The sequence below is a fragment of the Microtus ochrogaster genome, chromosome 7 (assembly GCF_000317375.1).
Source record: "Microtus ochrogaster isolate Prairie Vole_2 chromosome 7, MicOch1.0, whole genome shotgun sequence".
Classification (NCBI taxonomy): Eukaryota; Metazoa; Chordata; class Mammalia; order Rodentia; family Cricetidae; genus Microtus; species Microtus ochrogaster.
Window position 1 is genome coordinate 49397258 of NC_022014.1, and position 12422 is coordinate 49409679.

Consider the following 12422-nt stretch of genomic DNA (forward strand, 5'->3'; position numbering starts at 1 on the left):
CTATCTGCCTTATCCTATTCTGGTGAGTTAGTTTTTGTTTTATCTTATTATATTATGTTGTGTTTTATTATTATCCCTGAGAAGCCTGTTTGTTTTCTAAAGGGAGACAGAAAGGGCACAGTGGATCTGGATGGGAGGGGAGGTGGAGAAGAACGGGGAGGAGCAGAAGGAGGGGAAATCATAAGAAGGATATATTATGTGAGAAAAAAAACTATTTTTAATAAAAAGTGTGAAAGAAGAATCTGACCTTATTGGTATAGATTGGAATCTCAGTGCCCTGGGTTTTAACTACCAGTGGCCCCGGCACTTCATGCCTATGCAATCCTTAGCTTCCAGCACCAGTGAGCAGCAGTGGGAGGCAGCAGCAGGCTGCAGTGGGGAGCAGACTGCAGTAGGGAGCAGAAGGCAGCAGGCTGAGGTAGGGAACAGAAGGCAGCAGGCTACAACTACCCTTCTAGGGGGTGACCAAGGGAAGTTCATTCCTTCTGCTCTGAGTGAAAGTGACTGGTAGATTTTTCCAAGGCTTGTGGTGACAAAAATACAAAATCTAGTTTAAGGTTCTTAAAAGAAATAAGCCTAGAATAAGCAGCAGGAATGGTGGTACGGACTCCTGGAAGCATCTGTGATGTGTTCAGAACAGCTGAGCTGCCGCGAGGGAAGTCTGACCCGCGGTCACTGAGTGCCAGCTTGGCTGATTGTCCTCTGCTCACGGAAGCCAGGATCCAGGAAAGGGTCTATTATCTCTCTACTGGAGTTTTAAATTTCTCCAGCATTCAACATCTTGTTTATTTAAAGCAAAAATAAGCATGAAAAGGTTTGTTTACTACATATATGCAAAGAACACTAAAAAGACCCAGTAGAGTGTACATGTGTGTATAAAACAATAACAATCAAAGGATAAGTGGTCATGAATTTGAGAGGGAGTGGGAGGACCGAAGAAGCTGGAGTGGGGAGAAAGAGAGATAGAAATGAAATAAATATATTACTCATATGTGAAAGTCTCAAAAATAGAAATTTAAATTGAAAAGGGGAAACAGTGCGTATAAATAGTTATTATTAGCATTGACAGTACTCTCCTCTCCAACAAATACCCACAGAGACAGCTGGAACACTTTACCTCTCTCAGTCACAGTTGGGCAACTGCATAATGGAGCACACCCAACTGCAGAACTTCCAACTAGTTCACAAGAATGTAGACGGCAACCCCACCGAGCCACATTAACTCCGAGAAAGAAAAACAGTTAGCTACGCCACACTTCCAAGAACATTACAAAGCAACAGTAGTTTTAAGAATACATCAGTCACTGGAATGGAAGAGAGAGGCCAGGAACAAATCTTAGCGCACAGCCAACTGCTATTTTCTAAGGACACCAGGAAGACACAGAGAATAAAGGATAGTCTCTCACATAAGCAGTGCTGGAAGAAGTGTATTTCCACAGGCAAAGGATAAAGCTGCAACTCTCAAACACCCTTCACAAAACTCAGTTCAGCAATGACAAGAGCAGACACCACCACTGGCAACATCATGAGAGACACTGGAAGAGAAAGAAGCCAGATTTGAGAATGGGATGATTGATCTTCAGAATTAAACATCCAAGATCATCTGTAGTATCTTAAAGCCCTCATTAGACTGCTGTTAAGGACACCCTGTGTCCACCACAGGTGACTTCACCGTGCCTGCATTTGACACACTTCTACTCCTTAGGATCCAGTAATTGCATTTATGACATACTACAAATGCCTCCACTCTTCCTTGGGATCCTGCTACATCCACTTACACTGCTCACAAAAAGAAGACCCCAGCTTAACCAAATCCCATGATGCTTGGAGTCTTTCACCTCTCTTGAATACTTGCACATTACTCCTCATTTGTATGTGGCATTGGACTTCTGGCAAACTCCGTAGAGTGAAACCTATCATTCACAAGCCAGGAGTTGTGAGCACACTAGTAGGCTCCATTCTAGACAAAATAAGTGAGAAGATGGGCAGAATTTGGCTTCTTGCCAACAGCTCTAGTGTACACCGCTGAGAAGGGTGGGAAAGTTCTCACAATGGGATCATACACAGTTATCACAAGGCTCCTTCCAAAAAACAACAGTCATCCCTGCACTGAAAGAAACAATATGTAAACTATACCAGATCCGATTGTCCTCCGGCGGAGGTAACTTTCAAAGTGACTATTTCCTTAAGAATTTTCCATATCTCATTCCAGCAAAATGAGAAAATTAGGTCAGGCTGATATAACTGGTTCCTGGTAGCTCCTGAGCAGCTATTTAAGATTGACAGGGGATCCCTCTGTATTTTCATATTTGTTTTAAAGTATGCTATCCAATGCTTCTGTGCTGGTTGAAGGATGTCACACCGACTAGCCATCTGAAAGTATCCTGGATGAGAACTGGGTGTCTTCATTGCACAGTTTAGATGAAAAACCAGGATGATTAAAAGTGGGAGTGTGGCTTATATACAAGCTTAAATATTTCTCCTACAGAAAAGGGGATGGCCTTTCTTTGTTCTCCGCAGGGCAGAATGAGGCCCAATGCCTGAAATGTAGCAAAGATCAAACTGTGGCTAAATATAAAACAAGAAAGCAACCCTGAGAAATTCTAAGAATGGCAGTCTCAAAGTACACATATTTCTGCTTTTCAATTGTCTTTTAAAATGCCTTACTTGTAATCTCTGGAAGAACCACAAAGAAACTTGACATTTGCGTGTTTGAAACTCTTGACTGAGATCCTCAAGAACCTCTGTTTATCTCCCAGTGTGTCTGCCTGGATATGTGTGTGAATTTTTGTGGCTTCCATAAATAATAAACTAGTGTGCAGTGCTGGGAATCAGTCCCAAGACTCCCCCACACACTTGGCGGGGATGCTACCACCAACCTACACTGTCAGTAGTAACATACTTGATATCTGATAAGATGAAAATGTCCTTCATACCAATGCACTGAGTTAATGACATTGTCTGACTGTAGTGGAGCTACCTTTGAGAAAAAATAACCAACAGAATCCTATGTCTGAAGACAGGAGGGGTCTGGCAGATTCCTTGGTCATCACCCTCTTTACTAAAGCATCCATCTTTCAATGTGAACTCAGTGCTGTCCCTCCTTTTACATCTCTATATGTGATTCTCTCCTCAGCCTCAACGAGAGCTGAGCAGGCACCAAATCATTCAACACTCCTTCTGCACAGTCTGTGCTTCTACAGACTCAATCACTCTCTCTTGCCCACACCACCTAAAAAAATCACACTATTTTATAAGCAGTTAGGCTGATCTTCAAACACCTTGATGAACTATTTAATAAGAACACACTAACATTTTGTAGTAGATGATCAGAAAATAAAGGGTCTTGTCAGCTTAACTAAAATTCAAAGATTTAATGAATTAATTACATATCAAGCTCTGACACCCCACATGAAACACTGACCCCAAATAAGAATCCTCTTTCATCCTTCTACTTTAATAAACTGTTCTTCACTTATTTTCAGCATCTCTGACCCTGGTTGTGATCCATCTCCTGGTTCTGATGTCTACAATTTGCTTTACATCTTATATCCTAGGCATCAAAATATTGAGATTTAGAAGGTCTATGAATCCAGAGAATCCCACCGAGTCTTACTCACCACAGTCCTGGGGAGGAAAATTGGGTTGACTTCCCTCAATCCTGCTTGCTTCTGGTAAATATGAAACCCATTCCAGAACAATGTCATCTAGAAGTGTTTGAGGAAGGCCTGTTTCTCTTCAGTCCCAACTGCATCTGCAGTATGGCAGGCTGGATCACAGCTCTGCTCCTGGAGAAATCATTCGTTCTTGGGGCCACCTTGCCCAGCAGGCTCACCTGCTGAGGCCCATAACTAAGGGACAGGAAATAGCCTGTACTGTTCTCTTACTCCTTCACCATAGACAACTGGCCCTAGACAGCACCTGACCTTAAGGCAGACTTTTCCATGCCCACCCTTGGGACATTGTCTGGGCCTCCTTAATAGAAGTGGAAACATGACTGTTTACTCAAGTGTGGCCTTGGAGACCTCTGGGGACCCTGAGCCAATTACAATTAGTTGACTGATTCTCCAGACTCTATCTGTTCTCCACAGTTTTTTCTATCCCTCATACACTGCCCAATCCAATGTGACCAAAGAGGTCCTCAAAACACATCTTTTCATACAACTTGTGCAAATTGAGTCAGTAAATTCCTCATACTTTTTCGCTACCTTGACCCAAATCAAATCAGCCTATCAGACCATATTCCATGTCTTCCATAGCCCAAACAAGTTCACCATCATCCAAATGTGAACTTCTATCCAAGGAATTTCCATTTTCAACTTATTCACATGAGTGTGGATTATGTGTCCAACTAAAATCTGATGCTTTGTGTTGCTCTCATGCAAATTCTACTTCAAAATTAGTAGTTCCTCTTTTATTCCCTGATTTTGCCCAAAAACAAAGCTAAAAATTGAAGACATTAATTTTTTTGTCATTGTGTGTCAACTGGAATGCTTAGGTGAAAGAAAAGTTGACAGACAGCAAAATGCTGTGCTGGGGAGCTTCTAGAAAATGTAAAGATTACCAATACTTCATAGGAGAAAATGAATACTAAACCTGTCCTAAAGTGGACAGATATCCCTAGAGCATGAAGTACATGGCCTGTCAGATCTGAGGGTTCAGCTCGAGAAGCAGGCATTACACGTCAGAATGCAGCACTCGGGACTGATCCAGCATGAGTATCACAAATTGAGCCTGCCAAAACCACCATGGGAAGTGCAATGCACAGTGGCCTTGTGTCAGCAGGGTACCCCAGGATGAGGATGGCTTGTGGGGTGGTGCCTTCTATCCACACTGCTGCTCCCAGCAATCAAATGATCAGCAGCAGCAAGGAGATCCGTGTGTACTGTACTGCACTTTACCGGTATATCTCATTAAATATCCCACTAGACGCTCAACACCAACTGGCACTTATTTAAAACAGATGATGGTAGTCCTCCAGAGATCCTCCCCACTCTCTGTAAAAAGGTTTTGCTGCATATTGTTACACTCTTGAGCATCTCACTGGTTTGTAAAGGCACCTGTAAGAACTATACAGATATCACTTAAAGAGCTAGACCAAAACACCACACAAAAGTGAGAAAAGGCGATCCTAGGAGCCTTGAGGTTGTTGGGTAAAAATTCAATAAGAAGAATGGATCACTTCTCTAAGTAGTTGGCCCGAGAAGGTCCTTGAGGCCCCATACATTGTAACACTATTGCTGATGGTGTTGGTGGATGCTAGATGTAGATGATGCATCTTTATTGCTGAAGACATCGCAGGCTTTGGCTATCAGACATGGAAAATAAAGCTATGACTAAACTGGTAGCTAGAAGGCACCACATTGACGTCTGGAGGAGAACTGTCACCACCAATTCCACTCAGCTATAGACACCATGTGCTTCATTTCCAACATGCCAGACAAGCTGTGTCCTCAGGTGCAATGGTAGCACAACTGTTTTGGGTGAAATGCTTGTCAGCTGAATTTGGGGTCTATTCCTTAAAACCACAGGAATCACAAAAGGTACAATAAGCCAGAAAGAGAAGGTCAGAGGTCCCAGTGAGGATGCTCCTACTATTACTTTCTTAAGTGAACATAAAGTAACTGCCAAGTTAGATTTTAAACTTCCGCATTTGTGTCTCTCTCTCTCTCTCTCTCTCTCTCTCTCTCTCTCTCTCTCTCTCTCTCTCTCTGTGTGTGTGTGTGTGTGTGTGTCTGTGTGTGTGTATACTTATGGATCATTACTACTTTTAGGTTCAATTGTTCATGGAGAGATACTTCTTTTTTGCATAAGAAGTACAAAGTAGATTCACAACTGTCTGTGCTTCTGAAACCAGGTAACCGTTGCTCTGGCATAGTGGCCCGATACTATTTGTAAATGGAGAAAAGCTTCTGACATTCATATCACTCCCTTCAAGGTTCAGGAACAGCTGGAGATGAGGGAGCAGAGTAAATGTGAGCCCCCAAAGAGAAGTCCAGTCTGTGTAGTTATTTCCTCTGCTTTTAAACTTTCCCTCCTTGAATACAGAAAGATGTTCCTTAAGGATCAGAAAGTAAACAAAAAAAAATCTCAAAAAGTTCCTGAAACTACCAAGATTTACAACAGCTTTCCCAAGTTTACATGAGCAGAGACAACAGCTAGGGAGAAGAGACTGTGTCTGGCTGGCTCAGACACCTGCACGCTGCGCTGGGAAGTCCAGGATGTGGTTTCCTGAGTCATCACCCATACTGGGGTGTGCTTTTTGGAAATGCCTTTGAGCCAGCCACACTCCTGTAAGTAACCCCAAATAAATTCCCTGCTTTACTAAGGCTGAGTTGGGTGAAACAACTTCTTTGGTTTGTCATGGTTGCTCTATCTTAGGTTAACAGATGTTTGCTCACAGCTGCCCAGGAAATTCACAAGACACTTTTTGAGTTGAGAACTGTATTTTTGCATCAACCAAAGAATACAACAAAATATAACAAAATCGGTAATGCTGAGAAATGATTAATGACATGGTATGTAAAATAAGTTCCAAACATAAGCAAAATTAGTGGAATATTGTTATAATAAAATGTAATTCAGTTAGCACAAAATTTATCATGCTTACAAAAGTCAATCAACAGAGATACCTGCACTTTTAAACAGAAACAACTATTTAAATATATTGAAGTAAACAAAGTAATGAAAATCTGGTTATCACAGAAAACAGAGATGAATAGAAAAGAAACGGAGCCACAATATCAACTTTCATGTGTCTGGTCTGGTCAAACAATAAAAAGAAGCCTATTCCTTTGATTATTTTTAACTTTAATTACTAATTTTCATGGAAATACAGACTATATTCTAAACAAATTTATGCATCAGGATATATATATGTGTGTGTGTATATATATTATGTAATATATATTATATTTGAAAATTTCTCTTAGTTTACTCTTTGTATAATCATTTTCCCTGTCCTTATCTGTATCAAACTGGAGAGGAATGTTGGCAGCTGCTGTAACAGATATGGTTCTAGGAGATCTTTCTTGCCTTGTTGCAGTGTGTGTAATTAACGGTTTTGCCTTTTTCTCCAAGAAGATAAGTGAGCCCATCTCTGAAATTCACACTCTACATGAAGTAGCTCTGCTCATCATCAGCTTCCTTATTCCAAGCAAAGAGTGGTAAGACTGAATGTGAGAGGGGTCAGAGAGACCCTGAGTTATGACTGAAGCCAGAGGGGTCACGATACAGAGGGACAATGGGGTGATATTGATGCCCCACTTAGTCCTGATGGTACACATCCATGCACATGCATGTGGCCCTACATGGACACACTGTGCTATAAATTTTTTATAAAGGCATTAAGTTAGGAGAGAAAAGTGGTGTTGAGGAAAAGGGGAGAAATTGGAAGGAGGAACTGTGGGTGGATTTGATCAAAGCACAGCACATAAATGTATGGATATTAAATTAAAAATGAACATACAGAAAGGATAGAAAGTCAGAGTGAAGTCATGCCCTCTGCCCGGGCTCACAGTATCCACTGTGTAACACATTGGGAATCTGACTTTGAGTGTTACGCTTCAGAATAAAAAGTCCTCTGACACACAAACTGGACAAGAACCAATCCGGTTCCCGTGAGTGCTCACAGTCCACTCTTCCCTGTCAAGAACCCAGTCCATTTCCTCAAGTGCTCACAGAAACCTCTCCCAGTCTCCTCTATGGGAAGTTGTGCTTGAATGCACACTTATGCTTGCTGAGCAGTAATGACAGTAACCAAGAGAGCAGATCCCCAATCCAACTTCCAAACTAGGGAAGACTTAAGCCTCCTAGGGAAAGTTATATTTTATTGTGTTAATTTATTCATTGTATATACATACACACGTGCATCCACTTACACACAGTCAGAGGACTTGTCTATCTCTTTCCACCATGAGAAATTGAGGAATCAAACTCATATCAGCAGGCATGACAGCAAGTGCCTTTGTCTGCTGAGCCATCCTGCCAGCCCAGGATTGTTTTTGTGTTTCTGTTTTATATGCTTTGACAATTTCATGAATGTACATAATTAATTGTACCTGTTTAACACCCAGCCCCTTCTTCCACTGAAATCCTCTGGACTTACAGGTTACAAAATGTTTCACTGATCATCTTTCCCTTTCTACCCCATGGCTGTGGCTCTCCCTAGCACCCTCCACAAAGCCCCCTTCACATCCTTGTTCCTCAGGGTATAGATCAGAGGGTTGAGCATGGGGGTGATGATGGTATAGAAAAGGGCAACAAACTTTCCTTTACTCTCGGAATAGTTGCCCTTGGGTTGTAAGTATGTGTAGATGGCTGAGCCATAAAACAGAGAAACCACCAGGAGGTGGGACCCACAAGTTCCTGCAGCTTTTCTGCGTCCAGCCATTGACTTGATCTTCAGCACTGCCCTGGCAATCTGTGCATAGGAGCCTAGAATGAGTATGGCTGGAACTGCAACAATCACCACTCTGGCCACAAACATCTTGGCCTCTGTTCCTCCTGTGTCCTCACAGGCCAACTTGAGGAACACGGGCATCTCACAGAAGAAGTGATTCATTCGATAGCCACAGAGTGGCATGGCCATCATGAGACTTGTCTGGATCAGAGAGTTCAAGAGGCCTCCCAACCAGGAGACAACAGCCAATGCCTGGCAGAGAACAGGGTGCATGATGGTCGCGTAGTGCAGGGGACGACACACGGCAGCATAGCGGTCAAAGGCCATCACCACCAGGAGCAAACTCTCTGTGGAGCCCAGAGAAAGAGATATGAACAGCTGGGCCACACACCCACCATAGTTGATGGTCCTGTCAAGTCCATGGAGGTTGATCAGGAGCTGGGGCACAGTGCTGGTGGTGAAGCAGAGGTCCAGGAAGGAGAGGTGGGAGAGGAAGAAGTACATGGGAGTGTGCAGTCGAACGTCCATTCGAGAAAGAGCAATGATGGCGGTGTTGCCAAAGAGAGTCAGAGAGTAGAAAATCAAAATATAAATAAAGAAGATGAGTTCTAGTTGAGGCCAGTCTGAGAAGCCCACCAAAATGAAGCGTCCTCCCAAGCTGGTATTGAAGTTTCTCATAGCCTTTGACATGAACAAGTACTGGAAGGTAAATCAGGGCATCCTAAGACATCCTAAGACAGGGTTCATATACAGTTTAGAGTATTCCTTAGGTACTCCTAAATCATGAGTTTTATTATCTGTTCTGCTATTCAGTTCACATCCCTCCAGCCTTCTGGTCTTACCCTTTTCTACTTTAGTCATAATATCTCCACTAGGAATGAAATAATCTGTATTTGAGCCATATCACTGTTGCCTTCTTGTTCCTAGACTTTACCCCTGCCTCTGGATCATGTTCTCATTACAGTGAGATTTGGATCAACTCCGTATCATGAAAATTGCTTTAAAACTAGTGTGAAACCAGTTGTGGGAAAATCAGAGGCATAGCCACACAAAGGAGGACTGGAGTTTAGACCCACAACATCCACAGAACCCCCTCCTCTGCTCAGTACATCAGTAAGTTGTCAGGCTCAATTGTGTCTTTGTTATCGTAGGGCCACATCATCAACTTATTGAACCAGCGTGGAGGTTCTATCTGGCCTCTCGTCCAACAACTTTATTACTGACTTGGAGATAGAAGTGGTATGAAAATTGCCTCATATTGGGGAAACCCTGGTTTTCTTATCAGAACTGTGAACTTATTACATTATTGATGAGCCCTTCATATTCAGAGACACTCAGAAAACGCACAGAGAGATGAGCATAGATACCAGTCTTTGTGATATGGAGCAACAGCATATCAGATGTGTCAGTGCCCAAATGCTTGGAGCTTGATAGAATGAGTTAGATCAACACTGGGTCATGCAAAGTTAATTTGAATAAACAAAATACCCTAAATCTCACCCAATTTCCCCTCCTTATAGTGCGTATTCCACCTTCTCATTAGCCTCTGGAGAACCAAACTCTCAACGAAAGCTGAGTTGGCACCAAATCATCCTACACTCCTTCTGCACCAGTCTGTGCTTCTACAGACTCAATCCCTCTCTCCTGCCCACACCACCTGAAAAACCACACCACATCCACTTTATCCCATTGCATTTAGCTGATCTTCAAACTTCTTGATGAAATATTTAATAAGAACACACTAACATTTTGTAGTAGAAGATCAGCAAACAAAGGGTCTTGTCATCTTAACTAAAATTCAAAGACTTAATGAATTAATTACATATCAAACTCTGACTCCGTACATAGAACACTGACCCCGAATAAGAATCCTCTTTCATCCTTCTACTCCAATAAACTGTTCTTCACTTATTTTCAGCATCTCTGACCCTGGTTGTGATCCGTCTCCTGGTTCTGATGTCTACAATTTGCTTTGCATCTTAGATCCTAGGCATCAAAATATTGAGATTTAGAAGGTCTATGAATCCAGAGAATCCCACCGAGTCTTACTCACCACAGTCCTGGGGAGGAAAATTGGGTTGACTTCCCTCAATCCTGCTTGCTTCTGGTAAATATGAAACCCATTCCACACTGATGTCATCTAGAAGTGTTTGAGGAAGGCCTGTTTCTCTTCAGTCCCAACTGCATCTGTGGTATGGCAGGATGGATCACAGCTCTGCTCCTGGAGAAATCATTCTTTCTTGAGGCCACCTCGCCCAGCAGGCTCACCTGCTGAAGCCCATAACTAAGGGGCAGAAAATAGACTGTACTGTTTTCTGACTCCCTCACCATAGACAACTGGCCCTAGACAGCACCTGACCTTAAGGCAGACTTTTCCATGCCTACCCTTGGGACATTGCCTGGGCCTCCTTAATAGAAGTGGAAACATGACTGTTTACTCAAGTGTGGCCTTGGAGACTTCTGGGGACCCTGAGCCAATTACAATTAGTTGACTGATTCTCCAGGATCTATCTGCTCTCCACAGTTCTTTCTATCCCTCATACACTGCCCAATCCAACGTGGTCACAAACACATCTTTTTATATGGTCTGTGCAATTCCTCATACTTTCCCTACTTGGACCAAAATCGAATCTGCCTTTCTAGCAGACCATATTTCATGTCTTCCATAACCCAAACAAGTTCACTGTCATCTGAATGTCTTCTTTACTTGGAATTTTTGTCTTAAGTTTGTTAAGTTGTTAAGTTCCATGGAAGAAAGACATTTGGATGATGGTGAACTTGTTTTGGTTATCGAAGACATGGAATATAGTCTGATAGAAAAGTTCGTTTACATGAATGTGGATTATCTTTCCAACTAAAATCTGATGCTTTGTATTGCTCTCATCCAAACTCTACTTCAAAATTAGTCATTTTACTTTATACCCTGATTTTGCCCTAAACAAAGCTAAAAAATTGAAGATATTGATTTTTTTTATCACTGTGTGTCTGCTGGAATGCCTAGGTGATAAGTTGACAGACAGCCCAATGCTGTGCTGGGGCTGTTCTGAAAAATGAAAAGACTACCAACACTTTACAGGAAAAAATAATAAACTTGTCCTAAAATGGGCAGATATCTCTAGAACATGTAGTAATGGGAAATAAAGCTAGGACTAAACTGGTGGCTCCTCCTTTTCAGTTGCCTTTTGAGGAGCTAGAGGGTACCACATTGACGTCTGGTGGAGAATTGTCACCACCAATTCCACTCAGCTATAGACACCATGTGCTTCATTTCCAATATGCCAGACAAGCTGTGTGCTTGGATGCAATGGTAGCATGACTGTTTAGGGCGAATTGCGTGTCAGCTAAATTTGAGGTCCATTCCTAAGCACCAAAGGGATCACAAATGATGTTTTAAGCCAGAAGAAGGAGGTCAGAGGTTCCAGTCAGGATGCTCCTACTATTATTTTCTTAAGGGAATATAAAGCAACTGACAAATTATCTTTAATCATTTGTGTGTCTGTGTGTGTACTTACAGATCATTACTACTGTTAGCCTCAATTGTTCATGGTGGGGGGGGACTTCTCTTTTGCTTCAAGAAGTACAAAGTAGATACACAACTTCATGTTCTTCTGAAACCAAGTAACCGTTGCTCTGGCATAGTGGCCCGATACTATTTGTAAATGGAGAAAAACTTCTGACATTCATATCACTCCCTTCAAGGTTCAGGAACAGCTGGAGATGAGGGAGCAGAATAAATGTGAGCCCCCAAAGAGCAGGTCCAGTCTGTGTAGTTATTTCCTCTGCTTTTAAACTTTCCCTCCTTGAATACAGAAAGATGTTTGTAGTAATATGAGCGGCGGGCTGCTTCCCGCCACCCCGCTGCCCGCAAGGCTAGCTTTACCCAAAATAATTACACGGACACTGTATTCTTTTAATGACTGCTTGGCCCTTTAGCTCTAGCCCTTTTCTCGGCTAACTCTCGCACCTGGACTAACCCATTTCCAATCATGTGTGTCGCACCCCAAGGTGCGCTTACCGGGAG

At 42.4% G+C, this 12422-nt stretch overlaps 1 protein-coding gene across 1 annotated transcript; it reads right to left on the reverse strand.

Annotated features, from left to right (window-relative positions):
* Positions 1 to 8143: 8143 nt before the first annotated feature.
* Positions 8144 to 9079, reverse strand: LOC101986447 (olfactory receptor 10-like). Its single transcript, XM_005350177.2, has one exon. The coding sequence runs from the start codon at positions 9077 to 9079 to the stop codon at positions 8144 to 8146; it is 936 nt and encodes a 311-aa protein (XP_005350234.1).
* Between the last annotated feature and the right edge of the window lie 3343 nt (positions 9080 to 12422).